The sequence below is a fragment of the Artemia franciscana genome, chromosome 1 (assembly GCF_032884065.1).
Source record: "Artemia franciscana chromosome 1, ASM3288406v1, whole genome shotgun sequence".
In the NCBI taxonomy this organism is placed as follows: domain Eukaryota; kingdom Metazoa; phylum Arthropoda; class Branchiopoda; order Anostraca; family Artemiidae; genus Artemia; species Artemia franciscana.
In genome coordinates this window covers 63,905,999-63,933,457 of record NC_088863.1, presented here as the reverse complement: position 1 = coordinate 63,933,457, position 27,459 = coordinate 63,905,999, and the positions used below count along the sequence as shown (strand labels likewise).

Here is a 27,459-nt window from a genome sequence, read left to right as displayed (position 1 = left end):
CGGGTGATTAAACACTTTCTGAAGCAAGGTAAACTGAAGCTAGCCATAGTAATTCATGCGGACGAAAACTTATTAGGTTTGAAATTTCTTATCTTTGTCGCTTTTTGTTCTATCTTTCCTCTTCAAAAGAAGAAACTCAACAAGATTTGTCTGAGCATTATCTTATAAACAGTTCTTGGTAACGAGCTGTAAGTAAGGAGCGACCCGGCTCAATAGTAACCGAAACTCTAAAAAACGGAATTTGATACCAATAGATATGTCAAAAGAACTAAACTTTTATGCTGATTTTAAATACATTTTGTTAAGTTTAGTCTTACCCTTCAAAGGTTACAAGCCTGAGAAATGTGCCTGATTTTCAAAAAATGGCTGAAACACCCTTAGAACTCATATAATCATAATAAAATCATACCATCAGATTCAGCGTATAAAGAGAACCCTATTGTAGAGGCTCCAAGCTCCTCTCTGCAAAAATGTGGAATTTTGTACTTCATATTAGAAGAAAGATCACATATGCGTGTTTATTTTTTTTTTTTTTGCCCAGGGGTGATCATATCGAACCAGTGGGCCAAGACATCGGGAGAGGGCTTATTCTAACGGAAATTCAAAGTTCTAGTGCCCTTTTTAAGTTACCAAAAAAATTGGAGGGCAACTAGGCCCCCTCCCACGCCATTTTTCCCCAAATTCCCCTGACCAAAAATCTGAGATAGCTATTTTGTTCAACATCGTTGAAAGGCCTAATAATAATGTCTTTGGAGATAACATGAAACCCAGAGCTCTTGGGAAAAGGTCTTCAAGTTAAAAAATGTGACCATTGTTTACATATAGTATTTCTTATTCGGAAGCATGCATACATTTCTAGGGTGGGAAGGGGAGGACGATTTTTTTGGCTGGGGGACTTAGCTCGGGGAGAATTTTCCATGGAAAATGAATTTTCTAGGGGATGAACTTTTCAGGGGAAATTGTGTACTGGAAAAATTTTCCAGAATTCCTGTACAAAATTTCTTTATATATCTTGCTTTCTATTTACTGGCTCAATTTCACGCTTGGAAGTGTTAAGGGTAATTGTCCCAGTAAATTTTAACCAGGATTGTATTGTTCAGAGGATGTTTCCAAGGGGGATTTCTCCGTGGAGGTGAAGCCAGATTTCCTGGCTTTATTTAAAAAATGATCAGAAATTAAATAGAAAAACACTCGTAACAAGTGCCATATGAGCTCGTAGCTCTTGTTCTCGTTCGTTCAGTGAGATTGGTCGACGAAACAAAATTTAAAATGTGGTAGATTTACTTACAGTCGGTTTGAAAAACGAAGCCAATCGTCGTTGCATCTTTATTTCTTCTTCTTTCCTTTGGGCTTTTATTTTCCTTTTTTTTGCACCACTCGCACCGGATGAACTCATGTTTCAATAATCCGATTTGAACTTGAACACAACTCAACACTGTTTCACGGTTCTTTATTTGATGAAGGGTAACGAGAAACTAAATACAAAACTGGAATGACACCCTGGTCTGGATACCCTCTTTTCCAGATGTTAGCCTACACATAAATGTGCCGACTGACGGGATTCATTAATCACTGGAGAGACTTCAATGTCACAGAAGTACTCCGAGCTCAGAAAGGACTTTACAAACCCCTGCCAAAAGGTGACCATAAATTAATTAGGGAGAACGGCAAAAACAGGATACTTTCTTGAAATGCAATAATCGTCGAGTATCTTGAATTTGCTATTTAGTAATAATTCACAGTAGAAATACGGTAAAAAAAAGAGAAAAAAGTAGAACAAGGACGAATAAACAAAGAATTACGTGGTTGAAATTGGGCCCCTCCAGAAATCAGGGGGGGGGGCATGCCCCCCCCCCTGCCCCCCCCCCCCCCCCAAATGGCGCCACTGGGGAAAACTCTCCTGGACTCAGATTATGCTGATGATTTAGGCATTTTAGATGAAAAAAAGCAAAGTGAATGAATTTTTAGAGGTTTCCCGAGTTCAGGGTGCTACAGTAGGTTTGAAAATTAATGTTAAGAAGACTTTAGTCACTAAGGGAGGAATAAGTGAAGGCGAAAAGGTGACGTTGGGTAAAGAAAAGATAGATCAGATGGGCAGTTTTGCTTACTTTGGCAGTATTATTAGTAAAGACGGTTCGAGCAGTGAAGATGTTAAAAGTAGCACAGCCAACGCTTAGGGTGTTTTTTTTCACAATTAAACAAAGTTTGGAAGAGTAGAAAGATAAGTCTGCAAACCAAGATTAGAATATTGGAAGCTACAGTGATGACAGTGGTCAAATATGGCTCTAAAGCATGGGTGCTCCGAAAAGCGGATGAAAATTTACTAAATGTTTTCCAGAGAAATTGTCTACGGATTGTTCTGGGTACCCGGCTGACTGACCGTATTTCAAACAGTAAGTTTTACGGAAAATGTGATTGAATCCCGCTTTCTAGGGCTATAATGAAAGAAAGGTTGAGATGGCTAGGTCACGTTCTGTGGATGAAGAATGACAAGTTGCCGAAGATTGTCCTTTTCGGCCAACTGTCTGGGGCAAGACGGAAAGCAAATCGTCCTCGTCCGGGGTGGGAGGATGTCATAAATACAGATTTAAAGGAAATTAAAACTTCCTGGGAGGGTGTAGAGGAGGAGGCATTGAATAGTTAGGGTTGGAGGAGGAGTATGCTTAGCGGTGTTGGCCTCTGGCGGTTTGGTGCTGCGGTGAGTGTGGATGCTTGAATTATATAGAGCTATCTTATTATTGACAAGATTTTTGAAGACACTAATTTTCAGCTGGGGGGGGGGGGGAACTGGTGTCTGACATCAAGTTACCCCTCTGCCCTTTAGCAAATTACGCCTCTGATCCCAAAATGGGATGAAATACCTTGGAAATGGTACCCTTGCTACGAACCTGATAATAAGAAAATTTCTCGAAACTTAGGTTTGAGGTTTATTTAAGATTTGATGCATCTGAACCATTCGAAACATAAATTCTGAAAATTTTGCCAAAACTATCGATCTTGTAAAAACCATAGGTTGATCAAGGGGAAAGTCTCAATAACTTAGCCGCTTCTTTCAACGGATGAAGTCTACATCTGTTATTTCTTTTTTGTTCTGTTTTTTATTCCTGTCAATTCGAATTTGTTAAAAATAAGGTCTATGTATATATTTTAATACGACTTTGACCTTTCAACAACTGATCACACTGATTGCATGGAGACTTTCCCGCTATTTTATATTGAAGAGATATTTGAACTATACTAGTTATACATGTAGTTCCAGAGGCGATCTTGGTCTGCTTGCCCTGGAAAGTAACAGAAAAACTGAGGTGTGTTGCTGCTCGACATTAAATAATAAAACAATTTTTTTAAACTGAAATTAAAGAGCAATATTAAAACATAAAACGATCGGAACTTCTTTTGTATATGATGGGGTGTGCCCCCTCCTTAATCCCTTCCTCATTACGCTAAGAACAATTCGTAAAAAAGCTGCTTATGCCAATTCAACAGTGTTTCAGCAGTTGTTCTTAAATAATTGGGATAAAAAGTCAAACTTTAGCACAAAAAGCGAGGGATTGAATTGGGTGAAGCTCTCTTTATATACGGAAAAATCTTTGTTTGTTTTAAGTTTACTTATTTCCATTGATTTTTGAATTAAAATCAAGTTGCTGGCATCAAGCCATGGCTAATTGCAGAAAAAGCCAAGACAGATGGTCTGAGTGAGAGGCAAAGTTGGCAAAAGCCTTTTTTAGGATTGTATTCAAAAATGTCATTTTTACTTGTCGATAGATAGTCTATCATCTACAGAGCTAAGGCAGAACTAAGGTAGATAGTCATAGATCTAAGGGGTGATCCATATTTTCGGGTTAACTCATGACGGACGATATCCACTGGACTTGTATGCCAAATTGGGGACTGAATTTGCTTGGACTCACAGGTGAACGAGTGACCTAAGCCTAATAGACTACCGTGTTTTATGGTTCACACATGTCCAACAAGTCCTCTGGACTCGCAGGCGAACGGGGAGACCTATAGTACATGGGAAGTGTCGGATGATTTGCCCCCAATCATGTATTGTACTCCTGGCCTGTGCAACGGAGTCCATTGGTCAGCACGCGAAAAAAAGTTAGGTGATGCTCCTTACTTTTAGTTGAAAAACCTAGTTTTCTTAAATCATGCTCAGGTGTAACCAACATGTGGTATGGGCTATTGGCCCCTAAACCCTAATTTCTTCCTGTTCAATTGGATTTACAGTAATTGTAACTTCACCTACGTTGACGGGCAATTTGAAGTGTTACGGTAACCTTTGTCTGGCTTCGCCGACTAAAGTGTTGCGAGAGCAACACTTTGGTTTCGTTTCTTCGCTATCGACTAGTAACCATATGATCAAAGGCTATTCCTCAGTGTTGAAAAAACAACAACAAAATAGTATTGAAAGATGGGACTAAATTGACTTTGCAGCCAGTTGAAATTTATCCTTTTCTATCGTAGACATCGTGACGGATGAAAACTCGGAAGCATACATTATATAATCTAGTTGATATTATAAAGCTATCCCTAACTTGTTAGGATCAAAATACCATAGATGTCATTCTATTAATTATTACGAAACTATCTCACTGTTTTACATGCTCGTTTGTGCTTATTTCTTCACTATCGGTTAAATGATGAAGTTGTCAGCCTATCGAAGTTTTTAAAACGGTGTGTTCAAACAAGAATGCAATCAGTTATCACATGACCAAAGACTATTCCTCGGCGTTGAAAAAAACAACAATTACAAAATAATATCGAAAAAAGGGACTAAATTGAGTTTGCAGCCAGTTGAACTTTATCCTTTTCAATCGTAGACCTCGTGACGGATGAAAACTTGGAACAATATCTTATATAATCTAGTTAGTATTATAAAGCTATCCGTAACTTTTCAGGATTAAAATACCATAGGTGACACTAATTATTACGAAACTACCTCATTGTTTTACGTTATCGTTTGTACCCGTTGCGTAAACACTTAATTCTGTCAGATTTAAAGAGATCGAATACAATGTGCACCAATTTCCACAAATTTCTAGCCCAAAGTGAACAGATTCTTACTTACAAGTCCCTCTCCCGTGATAGACATCAAGTTCACCGGAAACAAATAAAAGGGTACACCAACTAGCAAAAGCTGCAAACCCCTCATCGCTGAAGATGATTGTAGCCCAACAGTCGATTATTACTTACAAGTCCCCTACATGTCTTACCACTGGAACCAAATTGGTTTTACCATCAACTGGAAACAAATAATAGATACACCAACTAGCAAAAGTTGCTAACCCCTCATTGCCGAAGGTGATTACTACCTAACAGCCGACTGTTGCTTACAAGTCCTGTACATCTCTCACAATTTGTATCGGCCTAGATTTCGTTTCACTGGGTACCTTATTACTGAAGTTGTCAACCCCTTGAAACTTTCAAACTGGTATACCTCATGAAGGAATTTCGTACCAAAATATGGATGTCATATACTTTGATCAGCTCATCAAGAGTTATCGATTGCCGTCGAAAAAAAATTCGATCTGTCTTAGTTCAAAAGTTGATTTTTTTGCCGTAGGCCAATTTTCTAACGTCACCACTTAGAAAGGAGCAAAGGATAAGCTCCAATTTATTTAGCAATGAGATAATTTTTAAAGTTTATTAGGCACATCTGATACCATTTCTCTACCGCAATACCAAGTCCGAAAAACCGAATGATAAACTCAGCTGAAATCACGAACAGAAATGGGCAGAAACAATAGATGGCAGCACTTTCGGACCCGTGGGAAAATGCCACATTTTTGCTTCTGTAAATTTTTCTATTTATCACTCAAAGAAGATATATTTATTGTGGGGCCGGGTAACTGCCGCATATATTTAACACTTATAGATTTTAGTCCATCTTCAATTTGAAAGTGGTGCCTGCCTGCTTGCCTGCTAGAACGGAGCTTTCCACTCGAAAGCAGAAACATTGTTTGATGAAACGAAATCTTGGCTGCACAACTTCAGATACTCCTGTCTGACATAGGTCTATGTGATAGATCTACACATCTCAACTTCACTTCGCACACCATAGGCTCTGGCTCGTGGACAAGCAAAAACCATCCTTTTTTGCCCCAGGCAAGAGTTCTGCGGAGCTTTCCAAAATGTATTGTCATATTAATCAATCCGGCATGAGGTTCACACTTTGCGTAAAAACCGCACAGGCTAGACCCTTACCAGTTTCCAGGAATAAGCTGAGATCGGCGGGATAGGAAAAAAAAAACGGGACAAAACCAAAGTGTTGCTCTCGCAACACAATTCATTCGTAAAGTCCCATTTTTAGGCAACATAATCGTCTATTAGGCTAAAATCATCTTCAGTGAAGAGGGGTTTGTAACTTTTGCTAGTTGGTGTAGCCTACCCATACCCACTGTAACCTAGAATTAAGTGTTTACGCAACATGTACAAACGATAATGTAAAACAATGAGGCAGTTTCGTAACAATTAGTGTCACCTGTTGTATTTTAATCCAGAAAAGTTACGTATAGCTTTACAATACCAACTAGATTATATGAGATATTGTTCCAAGTTTTCCTCCGTCACGATGTCTACGATTGAAAAGGATAAAGTTCAACCGGCTACAAAGTCAATTTAGTGCCTTCTTTCGATATTCTTTTGTTATTGTTGTTTTTTCAACGCTGAGGAATAGCCTTTGATCGTGTGATTACTGATCGCGTTCTTCTTTGAACATAACGTTTTAAAAGCTTCGATAGGCTGACAACTTCAGCGTTTAACCGATAGCAAAGAAACAAAACCAAAGTGTTGCTTTCGCAACACTTTATTCGGCGAAGCCGGAGAAAGGTTGCCGCAACACTTCACGTTGCTCAGGCAACGTAGGTCTAGTTATTGCTCAAATGAACTGAAAGTCTGCAGGACTTTTGGTCTTCTACGTGGTTGAAACCATCACAGCCTCTAAAAAAAGCGTTTTCTGACATTTAAATACATTGGTCACATATATTTAAATACATTGTTTATAAGTAAGAAAAGAGAAGCATCACTGATTTCTCTCCCCCCCAAGATTGTTAAATTGATTCGTTGATTAAAATAATTCCTCATTGGCTAGCAACTTATTGGATATGTTTACGAGTTCAAATAAACCTAGGAGATAAACAATATGAACTAAAGGTGGGTTATAATGATTTTGAAATCCCAAATCGGACCGAACGATTGTTTTGGTTTATGAGACTTAAACTTTTAGGCAAAATAGTGGGCACAATAGGACCAAAGAAGATAGTAGATTTTGGGAGAAAATTGTTTTATATTGATTTTATGCGCCAAAAATTTGAATTTTCGTTTTTTGCTAATCTTACATAAAATTTTAGATGATTTTGTTGCTTAAATAAACAAACAGATATGTCAAAATATAGCGAAAAAATATCAGAATAAAACGGTGGACTAAGATACATGTTTATTCATGAGTGTCTTCTGTATTCTCGCTAGGATTGCTTCAGCCATATAGAAAGACAAATATAGAAGATAAAATCACTTTGGAGAACTGACGTTGAGGTTATTTTTAGTTACTTTAATGGCGCTATTTGGAAGAATTTAGTCGTGTATTTTTGAATTTTGAATTTTTAGAATTTTGAAAAATTAGTCCTATTAGTATAGTTTAGTCGCTATTTTTTAGAACATACGATTACGCGTTGAAATGTAGCATCCGAGATGTGTAGATTACCAAAAAAAAAGAAAAGAGAAACCAATTTGAAAAGAAAAACGGCTGAAATACTGTAAGAATTATTTTTGGGATATAGTCAGATGCGAAATATTGAAAGTTACGTGTTGGATGCTTCATCCGAGAAATATAAATTACCATACCAATAAAAGAAGCAAATCTGAAAAGAGATAAGACTGAAAGAATTGTGTTTGGGACGCTGAAGAAAGCGAAATATTAAAGTTAAGTATGCTTGAAAGCTCATATAGGACTAAGTGTTTAATAATGCTCCTTTTTAGGAACAACTGAAAATGGAACAGAATCAAGAAATTCGATCACCTCGAGTGCTCTGTATACGTTAACAAGGGAGAAGTCAACTGAATTTTTAATTTTCGATTTACGAGGCGCATCACACTTCCAAGAATCACATATCAAGCACCTCAACTGTTTCAGTATACCAGAAGAGTTTATAAAACCAGGGTAAAATAATGTTTCCCAATTTATAATAGCTCCTGGTTGATATTATAGGCTAAATCAGTTAACATTTCTTAGGCTAAAACCAACTATTCGGTTTTAAATACCAGGCATTTATTTTGTATTAATTTGGTACCAAATCAGACATCAGAGGTACTATCCAAGATTTCGTGGCAGGGGTGCCACAATTAGAAACATCTTCCCCTATCCCGAGGGTGTGTGCCAAGATCTTTTTGTTCATTGATAAAAAGTGTTAGTTTAGGGGGGTTTTCAATCTTGAAGCACAAATCCCGCCATAATAGCAAAGGCAGCACCTAGTTTTAGAATAAAAGTCTTAGTATATTGGTACCAAAAAAGAGGTGTTATTTCGGTAAAAAAAAAAGATTCTTAAGGCTAAAACTAAATCGGTTAATAGTATGAAATTTTTTGTTTCAAGATGTTAGTGATGACACACTCAAATGACTCTTAGCTATGTCTTTGTTCAGATGTCAAATTTCACGCAACTTCACATAATAAAAATGTGTGTTTTTGATACAATGAAAATGCACTCCTGAATGAAGGAGATCTCTCAAATGTATATTTGGGGTTCAGTACTGAACTAGCTTTCATGGTGTCAGTATCTAAACTAATCGGCTTATTTTTAATTTTCACATACCTGATAGTCTGAGGTATGGATTTTAATCGCACTTTCTAGATCTCGCAGTATTTGGCAAAATACAAGTTTTAATTAAAACTTGTGTGACGGTTTATCAAGGTGTCAACATGTATTGATTTCACATATTTGATATTCTATGGACTTAAATTGAATTTAAGGAGAGAGGGAATAGAAGGAAAGGAGAGAAAAAGAAAAGAGAGGGAAGGAGGAGTGAAGGAGTGAGGCAGGTTAATTTTAGAAAGGATTTGATCAGTGTGAAATAGAAGACAGATTAATTTTGAATCCTGTTTCGAACTTTTTAAGCCGATCTCTAACTGATGGAGTTGGGCAAGACTTAATCCAAAAGGCAGCTGTCGCTTATTTTGATCGCGATACTATCATCCAAGCAAAGAAAGTTCTTTGTGCCGAAATAAGTGTTACAATCCGAATGGTGACTCACTCTAAAGAAGAAGATAATATTCTTAACATGTGTAAAACTTTAGTTGCTGCTGCCAAGCAAAACCTAAAAACCCCAAAATTTGAAGTCCCAATTATAGGAGAGGCCGTAAATGCTACACTTGTATCCAAGGTCAATGAGTTATCGCGTAAATTGGACAGCGTTCTGGCAAACATGTCTCACCCTTCAGGTAGCCTCTCTGACCAGTCACTGGTCTTGCCCCAAAGTCATGACTCGATGCCCAAACCCTCGTATATTGTAATACTAAAAAACCCTCCAAAAGAGCTAAAAGGCCCAGCTGAGTGCCAAGCATTTATAGACAGTCTTTGTCCTAGCCCTGGCAGCGATGTATATGAGCTACGCCGTGGCAAGAATGAATGGAAACTTGTCGTCTCATCTAAAGAACCACTAGTCTAATTGTTTAAAAGGCAAAGCGTTCTGACCCCACTCTAAATGTTACTCTTAAAGATCCTGCTTTTGTTGCTGTTGTTAAACAAGTACCGGACGAACTAGTCGACTCGTCACTGAAGGAATTAATCCCAAAATGTATCAAAACAGCTAAGTGTGGTGCGTCACGCACATTCAAAGTGTATTTCAAATCAAGAAAAGACTTAGATTGGTTCCTTCAAGAATCAGTGAAAATCGGCTATGAGTGACTTTCCACCCAGGAGTTTGTGTTTTTGCCTCGTCGATACTTTAACTGCCATATGACTGGCTACCTTGCAGCAAACTTCACAAACACTACCCTGTGCTCAAAATACGGAGCTAGTGACCATAAGTCACAACCTGAATCTCCGTGTAAGAACAGTCCTTTTTGTATTAGTTTTAAAGCTCCAGGCCATACGTGCTACAGCAATAACTGCCCTAAGAACCGTAAAACCGTGAGCCAATGACTCCTGTGATACATTTCCTATCTTGGCATATAAATGGTTCTTTCGTGGTTAAATAACCAGTGCTGATTATTTGCTTATTTCTTGCTTTTTCCTTGTTTCTTTTTCCTTCTTTTTCCCTGCTTTTTCTTATTTATCCTTACCTCGATTATATTATTTTTTACTTTTTTTCCTTATACCTTTGGTCTGGTGGGTTTGGTCACGGAGTGGAACTGCCATCCACCATGAGTAATTCAACGATTTCTATTGGTCACCAGGTTGGTATCAACTCTTTGGGGGAATGTTTAATTGAATTACAAAATAATCCTTTAGATATTGAAAATATAATTAATAATTCAATTGGAAGTAGAAAGCAGAAGAATAATGATTCTAATTCGGCTAATAGAAGTAAGTATGTTTCGCAATTAAGTGGTTCTGCCTCCTCTAAACGTGATGATATTTTCTCTATTCTTCATCTTAACATTCATGGACTTTGCTCGTCTTTTGATGAGCTCAAAACTGATCGTTAGTGGTGGAACTCCTGATGTTATAGGATTATGTGAAACTTTCCTAGATTCAAAAAGGATATTCTTTTAGATATTCCAGAATATAGGATGAAGAGGCTGAATAGGAAACAGATGGCGAGAGGTGGCCTTGACCTTTATATTGCTGATCGTCTTGCATATAATGTCCGAAGTGATTTGATTAGAAATCTTTGAATCTTTGAATCAACTCCCCCCAGTGTCAACAGATCTAGTCGGGATTTGAAATAAGAGCTCTGAGACATGAGTTCCTTCTAAATATCAAATTTCATTAAGATCCGGTCACCCGTTCTTTACTTAAAAATACGTCAATTTTTCTAATTTTTCCAAATTAACACCCCGCAGCTCCTCCAAAGAGATCAGATCCATTCCAATTATGCCAATCACGTACCTAGAACTTCTGCTTACTCTTTCCATCAAGTTTCATCCCGATCTCTCCACTTTAAGCGTTTTCCAAGATTTCTGTTTCCCCCCTCCAACCCCTATGTCTCCGGATCCGATTCGAGGAGCATCTGAGACATACGATCCTTCTATATATCAAGTTTCATTAAGATCCGATCACCTATTCGTAAGGTAAAGATACCCCAATTTTCACGTTTTCCAGGAATTCCGGTTTCCCCCTCCAACTCCCCCCAATGTCACAGGATCTGGTCGAAATTTTAAATAAGAACTCTAAGGCACAATATGCTTCTAAGTATCAAATTTCATTATGATCCGATCACCCGTTCGTAAGCTACAAATACCTCATTTTTTCAGACTTTTCCGAATTATCCCCCCCCCCCAACTCCACCAAAGAGAGTGGATCCGGTCCGGTTATGTCAGTCACGTATCTTGCACTTGTTTTTATTCTTCCCATCCAGTTTCATCCTGATCTCCCCGCTTTCAGTATTTTCCGAGATTTCTGCCCCCCCCCCCAACTGCCCCCCCCCCAATGATGCTGGATCCGGTCGGGATTTAAAATAAGATTTTTGAGACACAATATCCTTCTAGGATAGACCGAAGGATCTAAGTTTTAATTCCATCAAGAAAAAAAAAATATAATTTTCTGGTTCCCGTTTTTTGGGATCTGTGACCCTAAAACTAATTTATTTTACCTGTTATGACCCCCTTGGTCCAGGACCTATGAGGATAAGTTTCAACTTGTTTAGAATAACAAAATTTGCAAGCTCCTTTCTGGTCCCAGTTTTGGGTAGAGCAATATAGGACAACCTGGTTGCAATCTAGCAATTTTCCCCTCTTGAAAAGAATAAAGGTCCCGTTGGCCGATGTAACGGTTTCTAAATGCTTGAAAGTTTCTAGCCAATTTGACAGCTAAAATCAACTATTTTTTGTTGTTGTAAAACCAGTATGTCAATAACGGGTTTGCTTAACTTAGGACTGTTATTCCTGGAGCTGTGTTGATTATGCTATCCCCAATGGTGAACAATTTGGACCTTTCAACTTTTTTGAAAAATATAATTATCTCGAAATTTTGTCTTGTAGGTATTTGGAAAAGAAAGGCTTGGAATGCGAAATGCTTGCCAGCCAGTCACTATAGACCCTTAAAAAAGGATGTTACAATTCCGTTTCCTGTCAAATGAAACAGACATGCAGTGGAGGAGGGAATGGGATTAGCCGTCGGGATCCCCCGAAGTCCTAAACTCTTTAGTTCGAATTATCAAATATTTTTAAAATTTAATTTTCTTTCCCCCGAATGAGATGCTTCCTTCGCGCATCCCTTTAATGAATCCCCTTTTTTAAGTTTCTATGGCCATCTGTTTCGTATGGGGGGCTAAAAAATTGTAAATGGGAGACACTGCACATTAGTAAGTCGAAACTAGTGTGTTTACTCCGATTAAGAAGTTTTGCTGAATTTTGATTATTGCCCCTCTGATCAGTGGCGGTTCAAGGACAAAACCTTGATTAACCTCCTCCCCCTCTCCCAAAAACTTCAGACCGAAATTTTACAAAATTTTCATTTTATAACACTACTACATTTTAGTAAATTAAAAAACAAAAATAAAATAAAATGGTTAAAATCATTATAACCATTAGATTATTTATTTGAAATTTTGCGCCCCTAAAATTTCCGCGCCTAGGGCAAGTGCTCCATGTCTCCCCTCTAAAACCGCCTCCGATTGAACTTTCTGCTTCTGTTCAGTGGGGCTAAAAGCTTGAAGAGATAACTTCTGAAGAAAAACATCATAAATTTTTAATTTTAGAACAACACCAAGTGTTATAAAAAGATACCTGCCTGAGACCACTAAGCAGATTTGGGACAGAAGAACCAGAGTTGACAAAATAATTTTGTACGACTGGGATAGCCGTGCCACTGGTCCTTCGTCGACGATCCAGAATCTTCTAACATTATTTCTTAAATGGGACAGGGACTTCAATACCAAGACTGAACTTCTTGTTCTCGATAGAGGATATGAGGACTGGCTAATTAAGTACCCTTTGCTGTCAACAAATTCCAAGACCAAGAAGCCTGAAAAGAGTAGAACAGAAATTGCCTCTTTTTCTAAAATGGTTGGTGAGTAATTTGTTTTTAGTACTTATTGTTTTGTACTTAATTAATATATAATTAAATGTATTAATCTATTATCAAATTGTTAATCAATATAATCATGTTATTAATATTAGTTTATTAATATTTACAATATATTAGATTTACTAAATATATTAAATGATTAAATAAAAATCTAACCTTTTTCTAGCATCAAACCTTTTTACTTTAAATATTTTTATTCTAGTGCCTTTTTTAAATATATTAATATATTTTTTAATATATTTAGCACTGCAAGGGCTGGCTCTGGTTGATTACACGTGGAAGGGGGGGGGGTTACTATCCTGTTTGTGGAGCTTGAGCATGGTAGTGGCAAACGATTCCGACTCATGACAAGAATGACTCTTTTCCCTCATAATGATAATTTTCCCAGTGGTATTACTGTATTTAATATATTAACATGATTAATATATTAAATATATTGGTGCTTAATCATTTGTGTATGCTCATTGTTTTATATCCTAATATTCTTCCTCTTGTGGTCTTGTTCAAGAAAAACTTGAAATCTGACGAACTTATAGTACGAACCTTAATTTTAATAGTTAGACTGTAGTTCAGCTTAAACGTAAAGCAAAAAGGCTTGTTGTCTATGGGAAAAAACTGAATTAGTGTCCCGTATCACTAGTATCAAGATGGAATTGTTCTCATATAGTGTTTATCGCTTCATGTGCAAAAAAAATTTGCAACTAATATCGCTTGTCATGATTGGACGAGCGAGAATTTATCAAAACACCTACAAAAACAGGTGTAACAAGAATCCTAATATTTTGGGATTGTACTAGTGTAGAAGACGTTACAGGCTTACCTCCACTTACCTCTACGGTTTCAGGTACGCTTGAGGCACTGAGCTCTGACTCTGTTAATATCAAGATATTTCTTGTCATGATTGTAGGGGCGAGGATATATCAAAACACCTTCAAAAACAGGTGTAACAAGAATCCTAATATTTCAGGATTTTACTAGTTTAGAAGACGTAACAGGCTTACCTCCACTTACCTCTACGGTTTCAGTTACGCTTGACGTACTGGGCTTTGACTATTTAACAATTTAACAATGGGTTAAATTGCATGGTGATGCAGAACACCATCGTGGGAGGATCCTCTATAGGAGGGCAACTGCAACAGGGCGTAAGATCCAGATCTGTGGACAACGGCCTCTGTAAAGGACTGTCTCGACCCTTTTGGGATACCTGCAAGACAGGGAAACTTGCTGTCAACTTTTCCCACTTGAGGAGTGGTGACCCTTGAGGAAATTATAGCCCAGTAAACAACACAGCACTCGCACGGGATTATGATTATCGGATATTTTTCTGGGCTTGGTTTGTTTTGATTTACGTTTTCGGGCTGAAAAACCTCTTCCTAGCTAATTTATCTACTATGGGCTGCCTCCCCGTATTAGCATAATATTTGTAGGCATGAATATATAATGAGTTGGAGGTAATAGGCTTGGGACTATTTGTACTGGATTTCAACTCTTGTTGATAGAAGAGCATTGCCAAGTGCTGAAAACCATGATATGACCAAGATGGGCCTAGGATTGCACAAAGCCTCCGACTTACTGGATGTCCCAGGGACTTCTTGCTGTCCGGTTCAAAGCCGGCTTAAGCGCTTCGGTGTGGACTTGAGAAGATATGTTGGTCCCCGTCCTGCCCTGGTATTCGGGATCATTGCTTTTCCTGAGGGTGAAATAATTTCAAAGATTTAAAGAACATGAAAATTGAAACTTGGAATGTTACGACTTTAAAAAAATGACTATCGTATCGACATTTTGACTGACGAATTCAGACGGTTTGAACTGGATTTATTAGGTGTTTCAGATACTCATATCCCAGGGTAAGATGCATGAAATTAGGTGACATAAAATTTGTTTACTCAGGCAGGAAGGATGTGGTACATAGACAGGGAGTAGGGCTCATGATGAATAAGGAAGCTGCTTAGTCTTGTTTAGGCTGGGAAGGCATTAATAATAGGATACTAATTGCTCATTTTATGACTTAAAAGTTCAAGGTATCAATTATAGTAGTATAATTGATACCCTGTTGAACAAACTCACGGAGATACTAGTGACTCAGATGAATTTTACTTACAGTTACAAGAGCAAATAGACAGGGTACCAGGTAGAAATATGATGTTTTTGCTAGGAGATTTTAATGTCCCAGAGCATATATTTAAACAAGAAGAACACGATTATAATCCAAGTATTCAATGTATTAGAGAAAATTCCCTTACACTTAATATTTCAATAAATGCAAATCGGGATGATTTTGGACCACTTTTTGTCTGTTGTTAGAGATTAAGAAAATAGAATGAATGATAGAGATAGTTATAGAGTTCAATTTACAACACGCTTAACATTTTATTCTCAGAAGGAAATGAAGAACTCGAACCTATGCATTATCATAGCTGTTCCTGGATTTTTAATAAAAATAGGGACATTAACAAAGCTATCTATCAAAGTAATCACAGGAATATAGACACATTAGTCATAGGGAATACTCCCAGATCAAGCTTAGAGTCAACGAAATTGGTTATCGAATGACAAGATTACAATGATATACTGATAGTAAATCCTTTCTTTGGTCATTACTCACTTTTATTCACTCAGCAAATGACAGACATATTAATAGACTATCAAAATATAAACCCGATGAAAATGAATTCCACTTTAATGTTTTCCAATGATTACTAATTTTCCAATGGATATCCAAGATATTTATATATTTGAAAACAAATATAATATTTAAAATTTTTATTTGAAAAATGGGAAAATAAAGTGGTCAGGGCTCATATTCCTAAAACTAAGATCAATGGAAAAACTGCTATCCATTTTGATAATCGCTATGTTTTAATTAAAGATTTAAGTAGATTATTGAGAACTCAAATTTCTAAACATACATTGAAAATTTATCTTTGCATTTACTGTGGAAGACATTTCACAGAAGAGTAAAAGTTTGAAAAACATTCTAAAATGGATAACTGTGAAGATACTGACATCAATATGCCAAAAACAAGATCTAAAATTGAACTTAAATATATAGCTAAACAAATGAAAGTCCCTTACTGTATTATAGCTGATTTTGAATCGTATAATGAAGAGTTTAATCAAAAGAAAGGTATAAAGACAATTGAAGTAGCAGAGCAAAAGCCATTTGTGTATGAATTCCTAGTATATTATTCTTTTCATACAACACAAAATAGATATTACGAATACTTTGGTGAAGATGCTAGCAGGCATTTTGTAACTACCATAATAGACCATAATAACCATAATAGAAGTATGTACAGAAATAGCAAATAAATGTGAAAATAGACAGAGATATCATGGCTATACACAAGAACAAGTAAGAGAAATATGGAATAATACAACTATTAAATGCTGTCATAGATGTGAAAAAGAAATAGTATATAATAGTTTGTGACAATGATAAAGTAAATTTTACTATTTACAGAAAACCCAAAAGCAACAGCAAATATCTTCATTTTAAATCTAATCGACCTCCACACGTTAAAAGAGGTGTCGTAACTTCTCTCGTGGACAGTGTCCTTAACATTTGCTTGAACTTTTATCTTACATCCGAATTAAACTCTGTGAGAGATATGCTTTTTGGAAACGGTTATCCTATCCTGTTTATTGATAATGCAATTATCCTTAGACTAAAAAGACATTCGCTTAAAGTCAAAGATCTTTTATCATGTAAAGTTCCTAATAAACCTTCGAATATAATCTGTCTTCCATGCATACCAAAAATTACTGAAAAATTTAAACATAAGTTTGTAAACAAAGTAATATGTATTTAGTTTTTATTAATTCAAAAATCATGAATTTCCTGAACTCTGGTAAAGATAAGACCCCAGTTACTCCTCAAAAAGAGGTGTAATTAATACCATGTGACTGCGGTAATTCTTATGTGAGTAGAACTCACCAAAATTTGGAAAACGCCAGCAACATCACAAGGATAATATAACTAAGGCTTTAAGTTTTTTTTCAAGACCACACTGCTTTTCTGTGACGAGCAAGTAAACGTTCAAATGGGGCTAAGTCCATTTTAGATAGTGAAAACGCATACAGAAGGTACAGAGTGGTTGAAATATCCCAACTTTTGTATCAATTTCCACTGTCTAATAAATGGACTTATCCTATTTGAATGCTTATAAATTCTAATAGTGTTCATAATGCTTGTCACTGCTGTACGCTAGCAGCAATATTTTATGAAAACACTAGCCGTGCAATACTTTTCGAAAATACCTCCTTTACTCGTAATGGTTGAGGCATTAAACTAGTTGTTTGAGAGGGAGTGGATTTGAAACTGAAATAATAATGCTTCTTTAATTATAACCTCGGGGGAGTATTCACTAAAGGAATAACAAGCAACATTTAAAAGCTACATTTACGAAATATGGCACAACTTTTAATTCACTTGTTAAATGCGCCTAGGAAATATGGTACAAAGGAGTTTCCAAATCTATTCGCGCGCTACTTGACTGGTTTCAATTTGTTGTTATGCTTAGTATGTCTGCTGATTGATGCGGATGGAGGAAGTATGGATCGGTGCTTCTCGATTGTTAATAATGATTTCCCAAATTGCCTTATTAGCTCATGCCTTCGATCGAATAAAGTGGGACAAATTGAAGAGCTCAAGGGCACTTTCATAGTTGTTGAAAATTGGTCCGAGTATTATCTTAGTAGCGCGATTTTGAATAACTTCTAATACAGCTGCCATGTAAGCTGTGTTCTGAGTCTGGAGACCCCAAACGGAACAGCAATATTATAGGATAGGCCTGATGTAGGTTGTATACGCCAGCAGGAGCTGAAGATCAGAGAAGCCTAACCTGCTCATACTTGTTCAACTCTGGATTGAGTTCTGACCTTTGCGCACAATATTGTCTGCATACAGCTTAAACGAGCAGTTACATGTAAATGTTAGTCTAGGATTGTTGCAGAGGAAATAAAAGATCTGAGATTATGATATCTCGCTTGTGTGGATTAATTAGTAAAACTTTGATTTATATTCATTCACTTGTAGACTATTCGACTTACACTGGCTGATGAAGTCTGGGAAGAAAGTCGGGTCAGACTGCTACTTTGCTACTGTATTTCTGACTATGTATTTGAAGAGTGCAGACAAGTCATTAACAAACTTCCAACGCTCTTCTAATTCTGCAAAGATGGGATTGATGATGGCAAGAAATTAAAGAGCGGCTAATTTAGTTCCTAAAGGGCAGCCGCAGGTTAGTTCTGACCACTCAGAGCAGGTATCATCTGCAAACAAAGGGTAAACTGATTGCCGCATCCCCTGTAAAAATTCTCTCACTAATAGTAGTATTTGTTTTTAGCTCCCTTTTGTTTCAGATTCGTTAATGTGGTCATGTGTTTGATAAGGTCGAATTCTTTTCGGTAGTCCGCCAAAAATAAGTCGACAGTACTATAAAAGTGTGCCACCACTTGACGGTTAAGTGATACATTCGCACTAGATATATTGCCGTGCTACTGCCTCGTATACAACCATATTGGTACGGATCGATCACAGGAGCAATTTGTTACAACAAAGAATGGGAGATAAAACCTTCAGCTACTTTTGCTAAGTTAGGAGTTATCGATATTGGTCTCAGTTGGTCAGAGGACTGGGGTGTCTTGACTTTCGGTATGACACGGACATATGCATCTTTTCACATCTTCGGAAATGATTGTTCTAAGAAATATTGGTTTATCACTGATGCGATAGGCTTGGCTAAGAAAGGTGAGTACTCTTTCAGTAATTTCACGGGTAGTTCACCTGGGTATGAGGCACAGTTGTTACGTAGACGTCCGATTGCATAGTGAACTGCCATTTCTGACACTTCAACGATTTCATCTGTGCTACTGTTGTTAATGATGTCACACATTTGTTCGTCACTTATGGTTGGATGGGTAGTACAAATCCGAGTAAAGAATTCGTTGATTTCCAAGGCTTTTATAAGTCTACCATCGGGGTTATTAATTCGTAATTCGTTTCCTTTCTTTTCCACACTTTTTTACTGCGTCATGCCACTTGTGAGAATCTGACTTGAGGAGTTATGCTATTTTTTTTCTCGTACATGTCTTTTTCGGGAAGCTCGGAGGACTGAAACGACTGTTTATCATCATGTTCGCATTCAGTGTGTCTCCTGCAGCATGGAGTTTACATCGTTCTTTGATCATTTTTTTTTATATTAGTATCCTACCACGGCTTATTGGTCTCATATATCGTGCGTTCTTTAACTGGAAAAAATTCATGATACATTTGCTACAGAATCGAGTATAATTTTCAACTTTTCATCAATATTTGTTATAAAGCAGATTGGATTGAAGTCAAAGTTAGCAAAGTCAAAATTATGCTGAAAAGCAGTGTGATCTTTGTTGTGATTTATTGTGAAAAAAAAAATCTTTATGCTGAAGCTCTACATGTACTATCCCTATGTTGAATTCTTCTTGCTGGTTAGGGAATTAAGATAAAATAATGTTTAATAGACTGTTTTTTGGCGTGTTATATCGATTAGGCGGATTGGTACTCACTTGAATTTAAAGCTTTTTGGCCCAAATTTTGAATAAATTAAACAGCATTAGTGAAGTAGTGTATCCAATTTTAGTGCACTTTAAGCTTTTCTACGTAATCTTTTTATTGAATGTTATTTTTATCAATCTTCCTTGTGGTAGGTGGAAAATTACTGTATATACTCACGCATTGGCTGATATTTATATTTGTATTTTTTTCTTCAAGTTTTGATTTGATAGAAGTTAATATTATTTTTTCAGCTGAAATAGATTTTGAAATAACAGTAAGTCCAGGGAAGCCCAAAGAGGAAGAAATTGAGAATATCAGGTCAAAAGGATTGCTTACCAACTTACCAGAGTTTGATCGATCCAAAAAACCAGCTGTCGGCATAAAAGATGTTCTTCTTGAGAACCAGAACTTTCTTGAAGATGGGGAAGCATCTTTGAATAGGTAAAGCTATCAAATACCGTCAGTTCTGTCTGCACTCAAGGAGGGTGGAGATTTACCACCCTTTCCAGGTTTCCTAACCTCAACATCTCCCATCAAAAAAAGAAAAAAAAAACTAAGGTAAAAATCGCAAAATATTTAGTTGGGTCTAATAAAATATCTTACTGTTATTTCCCCGCCAATAGGAAACAATTCTGAAACCCCCTTGATATATGTAGAAGGGCTTGTTTGGGCTGTTAAAAACTCTAATCCTCAAGAATTTGTCAACATCTTCAGTCGAATGAAAAAGTATGTAAGTCGCCACTTCTCATTTTCTGCCGAGAATAGGAAGATTTTCTGTAGGTGATAACGCAAAAACTGATCATAGCTGATTTTGCTTTTGGGTCAACTGTGCTAAGTCGTTTTGACATGATTAAACTTCGAGTGTATGGCCTTACACTGAAGTAAAAACAGTGATGTTAATTTAGAGATACGTGCCCCTAAAGTTAAGCCGTTAGAATTTTGAATCCCTGTTGATTTGGCTAAAATAATAGGAGACCAATGTAACAATTGAACTTTGAAGGTGCATTGTATAATTGAATAATCCAATTTATAGGTCTATATATGGCTTTAAAGTGATATGCTACTGCACTAAGAAAAAAGAGTTAGTAAAAGGTAACAGCAACAGAAATGATTTAGGCAAATAAATAAGGATTTTTCGATACTATTATTTTACTATTATTTAGCTGTTATTTACCATTAATATTTAACAATTATATTTGAAAAAAAAAACATTATTTTACTGAATATTTTAGTTGCTCTATTTCATGTTTTGTTAGTTTTTAACTACATAATTTAGATAAAGTAAATAGACTCATGACAAGATACACTCATAATTGAATCAAGGTTAATTCATTTTTAACGGACATAATAAAATTCTGAATCTTTGGATTTTGTTCAAACTCCAGCAAGTTTTGGGAATTACTAGGATTCGACCCCGCTATGAATAGAAGTTTGGTAAATATACAGACCGAATTCTGGCCCAATCCTTTGTTGAAAAATTTAGAATAAATTTTTAACACACTTGTCATTTATTATTATTTTGCAGGCTTGATTGTTTTACCTGTCCTGGCTGAGAGCCAGGAAAATAGCTGTATTTACTTTCAATTATTTCTTTGGTTTAATTGTATAAAATAGACCTTTCCCTTACGTTGAAGAATAAAACACCTTAGTTAAAATCTCTGAGCTTTTTAATTTACGCCACGAAAAGGGCTTCTAATTTTGGGCTGATTTTAGAGCCATGCTTGTACTTGCGGTTGCTGCGACAAAATTTGCCACATTTGGTGTCTGGCGCAGGGATAAGATCCCTGAATTTGAGAGGCGTTAAAAGGTGGATCTGGAATTGGGAAAAAGTTTCTGCTATTCCCACAAGTGATCCTGTTTGAAGAGCTCCTCTGTTGCTCATAATTAGTTCGCTGCCAAACTTATACTGTTTTTTTTTCTTTTAATTCCAGGTTTCCGCTTAGGCTTTTGAGAAAATTCGAACCCAAATTAATTAGATCACGTTATCAACGCTGCTATCTCTTATAATTCCAGTTTTCCGTTTTGGCTATTGAAAAGTGTCTAAACTCTCTTAATCAGTTTATTGATTAATAGTAAAATATATTTATAATATATTCAAAATTGATATAGGTTAATAATTAATGGTTAATATATTAAACCTGTTTATCAAAATTTTGACAACTTACCAATTCATTTAGGGCTTTCTTAGCCTTTCCAATCAAAATATTCACATAGAAATATGTTGCTATAAACACTTCGTTATCACCTAATAAAGTATATCATACCCCAAAAATATAAAGGCGCACGGTATTTACTTAGGACAGCATAAGCCATGACTTTGAACATTGTGGAATGCCAAAATAAATATCAAAACTTTTATAAATTGAACTGACGATGCTCTAATCAATATCCATCTAATCAATCACTCTAACTACTTTCTTAGTAATACTTAATACATTAAAAAAAAACTATCCTGCTCAGTGAAATAGTGAATTCAAAGACTTTGCCAAAATATATGAACATTGAAAGCAGAGGCGTTTTTAGGGGGGGGGGGGGCAGAGGGGTTACTTGTCCTGGGTGCTGAAATTTCAGGGGGTACAAAATTTTCAATCAAATCATCTGATATGTATAATCATTTTTTAATTTTGGAAATCTTATTTTTATGAAGATAAAGTAGAGGGTGCTGTATAGAGTATAAGCAAATTAAAGCCGAAATTTTCATTTTTTTCATGTCTTTTCCCATATAAAGTAGCAAAAGTCATAATCGAATAAGAGAAAGATTCTTTTCAAATTTAGCCTGAAGGTGGTGCTAAGCAATATTTTGGCCTGGATGCAAAGAGGTGATAGAACCGCAATTAATTGAAAGTACTTATTCACCTCGTTGAAGTGCAGATAAATTGCGTAGAACAGCGTCAACAGTAGAATAGTCTTCCTTGAATCTGAACTTTGATCCTGTGAGAAATTTATATTGGTTGAGGTGATTGCCTAGTCTTTTGTGCATGACCTTTCTATTTAATTTTGAAAAATGTAGCAACATCGAAATCGGTCTCCTATTTGCGGATTCAGTTTTTGACTTACTTTATGACTTACTTTACCCTTGGCATATTTTTATTTTAGAAGAAACTTCTATTTTCCAGTGATAAGTTTGACAGATAAACAAGACAAGGCAAATAACTTACCATCACAAATTGATTGCTATCAAATCAAGATCCTTCTGGCGAATCTTAATCATAAATCTGTTTTTTTGCTTTTGCTCCTTCGTAATAGTTTAATCAATATTCATATTGACTCCCAAATTGTTTCATCTTTAAAAGGCTGGGTAATTTCCTTAATTTTGCTAATGAAATCACTTATTGATTGAACCATTTTTGAAAAATAGCCTCCAAAAATATCATAAATTTCTTTACTTTCAACGACTGTTCGATTATCAGCTAATCAGGCTAGTCTGAGTTTCAATCTTTCCACCACCATTTAACACTTTTTATTTTTCAATATTTTTCCATAATATTCTTGAATACAAAGATCCTTAAAGCTGATTTTTTTTTCCATTGCAAAGTTTTCTAAGTTCGGTGACGACCTCCTATGACTGTGAATTCACATAAAACGCGTACGTTTTTTTTTCTCTACACGAAGAAAATCCTTTTTGACGTATAGCTGTCTTGGAGTCAATTTTGTCAATCTAGTTTCTTCAGTTTCATTTGATTCTAAACTATGCGATTTCAAGGTTCTTGATATTGTAAAATGCAAGCTGGATAAAATTGTCTGGTGCACTTCGCTTGCAAAGCTATCATTTTTCATTTTTTTCCATTTCATTCTATCTATTTCTATTTTCATTCTATCTGTTTTCATTTTGTTCATTTTTTTTATCTCAAGAATCTTGTATGTATCGGATTAACTACGCTTCTTGACTTCTAAGGTCCATGCGTCGCCCCTGCAGTGTTTTGATTTAGTCAGGTTCAATCTCTGGCTCCCGTCTTACCAAGCTGAGGACTAACCCACTGCGCAGCCACAGGACACATGAAGAATCTTCATATTTCACTAAAAATAAAAAGGATTAGGTTAATTGTAGCATTCTTAATTTAATACAGATTCTTTATTTTCCTAAGCTGAGGGAATTAATTTTGTATATAATCTAAGCCCTTCGTTCTCAATATATATCATTCGATGACGTTGAGAAATTACGAAGCAATAGCATTTATCATTTTCGATTTTTCGCGTTTGTTTATCTTCTACTTATCTTTTTTTTTATCTTATTCTCTATTACCTTTTACTTTGTTGCGATATTCTCACATTTTCATACATTTTCTTTTTCCCTTGTGTTTTTTTTTCTGTCTCCCTACCCTTTCTCAATACAGGCTGTGAAATAAATAAAAAAAAAATAATAATCTCTTTATTCAATCTTACTAATTGAAAATAGTCGTTGACTGATTTCGAAGTATCATCCAAAGTTTGTCAATAAAATTCCTGTCGACCATATTTATTTTGATAATAGTTGTCAAGCTCTTTGCTTATCGATAATGTCGTAAATGTTTAAATCTGTTTCAGGTCAAGTAAGACTAAGACGAAAAGCAAAGCTCATAGCCCAGGTCAGTGGGAGGAGTGGAGGATGAAAAAAGAAAGAGTTGCTGAAGAAGAAATTAGAAAAAGTTTGGAAGAAAAAGAGAATGTTTATAATGAAGAATTACCTAAGCATTTTTACGAAGAAAGTAATAAACAGGTAAATACATTTGTGTTTATCCTTCAAATGTAGTTATCACGTTAATAGATACTCACTGCACCATCTAAGGAAATTGAGAGTTTTCTGTTCAATTGAGTTGATTTCAGATTGTTCTTTTTGGAGTCTTCAATATTTACTGAGAGAGGTCTATTCGAATAGCATTGCAATGGACCAAATCCACTATACTATTTACAATAACTCCATATGTTCATAAGATACATGCTACTGTTTGCATTTTAGATTGAAATACTTTCAGTATCAAAATAAAGTCGAAATATATTTATTTAAATTTGTTATGCCTTTTATTTGCTTGCTAAAAATTTTGTTTCGGGACTGGCCTGAAGATAAATACATCCACTCAGTGGAAGGGGGAGATGCCTTTTCTCATTTATTTTTGTGGCAAATAATATGTTCTTTATTTAAAAAAGCCTTAAATTAGTCCCGCTTCAGTACGCTTGGTAACTTCAGCACACTTTAAAAAGTGGTAACTTCATTACACTTTCATAGGAATATCAAAACAGGAGAGGCCTTCAAATGAGGTCTCTGGACAGGAAGTAAAGTGGTAATTTATTACCACTCGTTTCACTCGTTTCACTTTCGTTTCACTCGTTTCACTTTCTTAATTATTTTTCAATTTTGTTTTTCTTTGAACGGTCCAACATGCATCCACAGTAAGTCTTTTTGGCGTCACGAATCAATGGGACAATGTTTTTCCAAATAACTTTGTCTTCATTTCCTCTAACCTATGGTTTTATTGTCCTTGATATCCCTTGTTATTATCTAGTGCCCCATAAGCTAGGCCGTGTCCAGGGGGGGGGGGTATGCTAGGTTTGAACAATTCTGTTTTAAAATTTCAGTTTTAGAAAAAAAAATCTTTAAGGGTTTTTGTTTTCCTTGGGATGTATGTGACAATGTCGACGTGCACTGTAAGTTAAAAAAGATCAGCCAAATTTTGGGCACATTTTAGGATAGCGCCGCCCATTTTAGCCTATTTGCAGCCAATTACTTTTAAATTTGGTTTCTACATAGAGTTCTAGCCAGTAAAAAAAATTCTTAACGTCTTTTTAAAGCTGATTGAGGTGACAAGAAATAAGGTCAATTTTATGCATCTAATGTCATGTAATCTTTGGAAATTATACAATATCAAGTAAATTGGATGAAGGAAGAGACACATTTTTTTCTTTTTTTTTTCAACTTATTCGGGTTTAGTTTCTCAAGCTTTTAAGAAAATTATCGCTCCTTTTTACGGTGAACCAATAGGAAACAAAATGTTTTTACACTATTGTTCCTTTCCCGAAACTTAATTTATGATGTCTTCTGCCTAGTCAAATTACTATCTGAAATTTTTAACCCCTTTGTATTTCATGCTGCGTTTCTTCAATTGTGATCAGATACTTCAACGGGAAAAATTCCATCTAGGGTTCATAGTGCCCACAATTTTAAACAGATTGGACACCAAAACTTTAGACCCTTCCTCACTGCTCTCCCCCACCTTAAATTTGAGGTCTCCTTGCCCCCTAATACTCCTTGAAATTTTCAGCTTGATCCACGAAGCCTTCCCTAGGATGTTGCAGATACTATGGGTCACGTAGCAATATATATATATATATATATATATATATATATATATATATATATATATATATATATATATATATATATATATATATATATATATATATATATATATATATATATATATATATATATATATATATATATATATATATATATCCTTGGGATGTATGTGACAATGTCGACCTGCACTGTAAGTTAAAAAAGATCAGCCAAATTTTGGGCACATTTTAGGATAGCGCCGCCCATTTTAGCCTATTTGCAGCCAATTACTTTTAAATTTGGTTTCTACATAGAGTTCTAGCCAGTAAAAAAAATTCTTAACGTCTTTTTAAAGCTGATTGAGGTGACAAGAAATAAGGTCAATTTTATGCATCTAATGTCATGTAATCTTTGGAAATTATACAATATCAAGTAAATTGGATGAAGGAAGAGACACATTTTTTCTTTTTTTTTTCAACTTATTCGGGTTTATTCGAATAATAAGTTTTATTAAGTTTTATTTATTTTATTCAAGCCTCATATATATATATATATATATATATATATATATATATATATATATATATATATATATATATATATATATATATATATATATATATATATATATATATATATATATATATATATATACCTGACGCGGGGATGCCATGGATATTCTGTGGTAGCCACAACACTGTGCTGGGTAGAGAATTTAGAGTGGCGAAACCCTATATAGGCCAGTGTATTCTCCTGATGAGCCCTTATGTTGGGTGTTGCCTCTGAATTATTTGTCTATATTATTTTTTCTATTGTTCGGTAAATGACGACTTATACTTATTGACGACATGACTGCCTGTCCATGGATTATTCTTTATGGTTGATTGTGTGTGGCTATGCTGTTTGACCTATGTGATTGTATGGATGAGTAGGGTTAAGGCCTCATTCAAGTGCTGGTCTATATTAATCACTAATTTAGGAAAACAGTCTTCCTTTTCTCCTTCTGTCTCCTTTTTTTTTTTTTTTTTTTTTTTTTTTTTTTTTTTTTTTTTTTTTTTTTTTTTTTTTTTTTTTTTTTTTTTTTTTTTTTTGTGCTGTAGCATTGGTGATTTCTCTTTTCATGATATATATATATATATATATATATATATATATACATATATATATATATATATATATATATATATATATATATATATATATATATATATATATATATATATTGACCTTGCTACTTAATCATAAACAGAGTTTAGTCCCTTAAAAGCTTGTAATAAAAAACATGCCTAGGTAGATATGAGGAAACATTGTTTTATGCCTCCTCCTTTGTTCCCTCCCCCAAGTCAAAAGTCCAGATACAGTTGGCTTCCCTTACACTTCCTGACACTATAAACCTGACACCCTAAAATATTCCATCGAAATTGCAGATACGCTATTTGAATAATCTCGTACCACACGTTACAATTTTGACTCAAATTGCTACC

The 27,459-nt window shown here is 35.5% G+C and overlaps 1 protein-coding gene across 3 annotated transcripts in view; it reads left to right on the top strand.

Moving 5' to 3' along the window:
- Window positions 1–27,459, top strand: part of LOC136032792 (ubiquitin carboxyl-terminal hydrolase 8-like) — a 135,662-nt gene that overhangs the window by 40,786 nt on the left and 67,417 nt on the right. For all 3 annotated transcript variants that reach the window (XM_065713172.1, XM_065713182.1, XM_065713189.1), the window contains 4 exons: window positions 7,981–8,161; window positions 12,859–13,169; window positions 19,974–20,163; window positions 24,247–24,418. In XM_065713172.1, coding sequence (XP_065569244.1) covers window positions 7,981–8,161; window positions 12,859–13,169; window positions 19,974–20,163; window positions 24,247–24,418 — 854 coding nt within the window. The remainder of the gene's footprint in view (window positions 1–7,980; window positions 8,162–12,858; window positions 13,170–19,973; window positions 20,164–24,246; window positions 24,419–27,459) is intronic.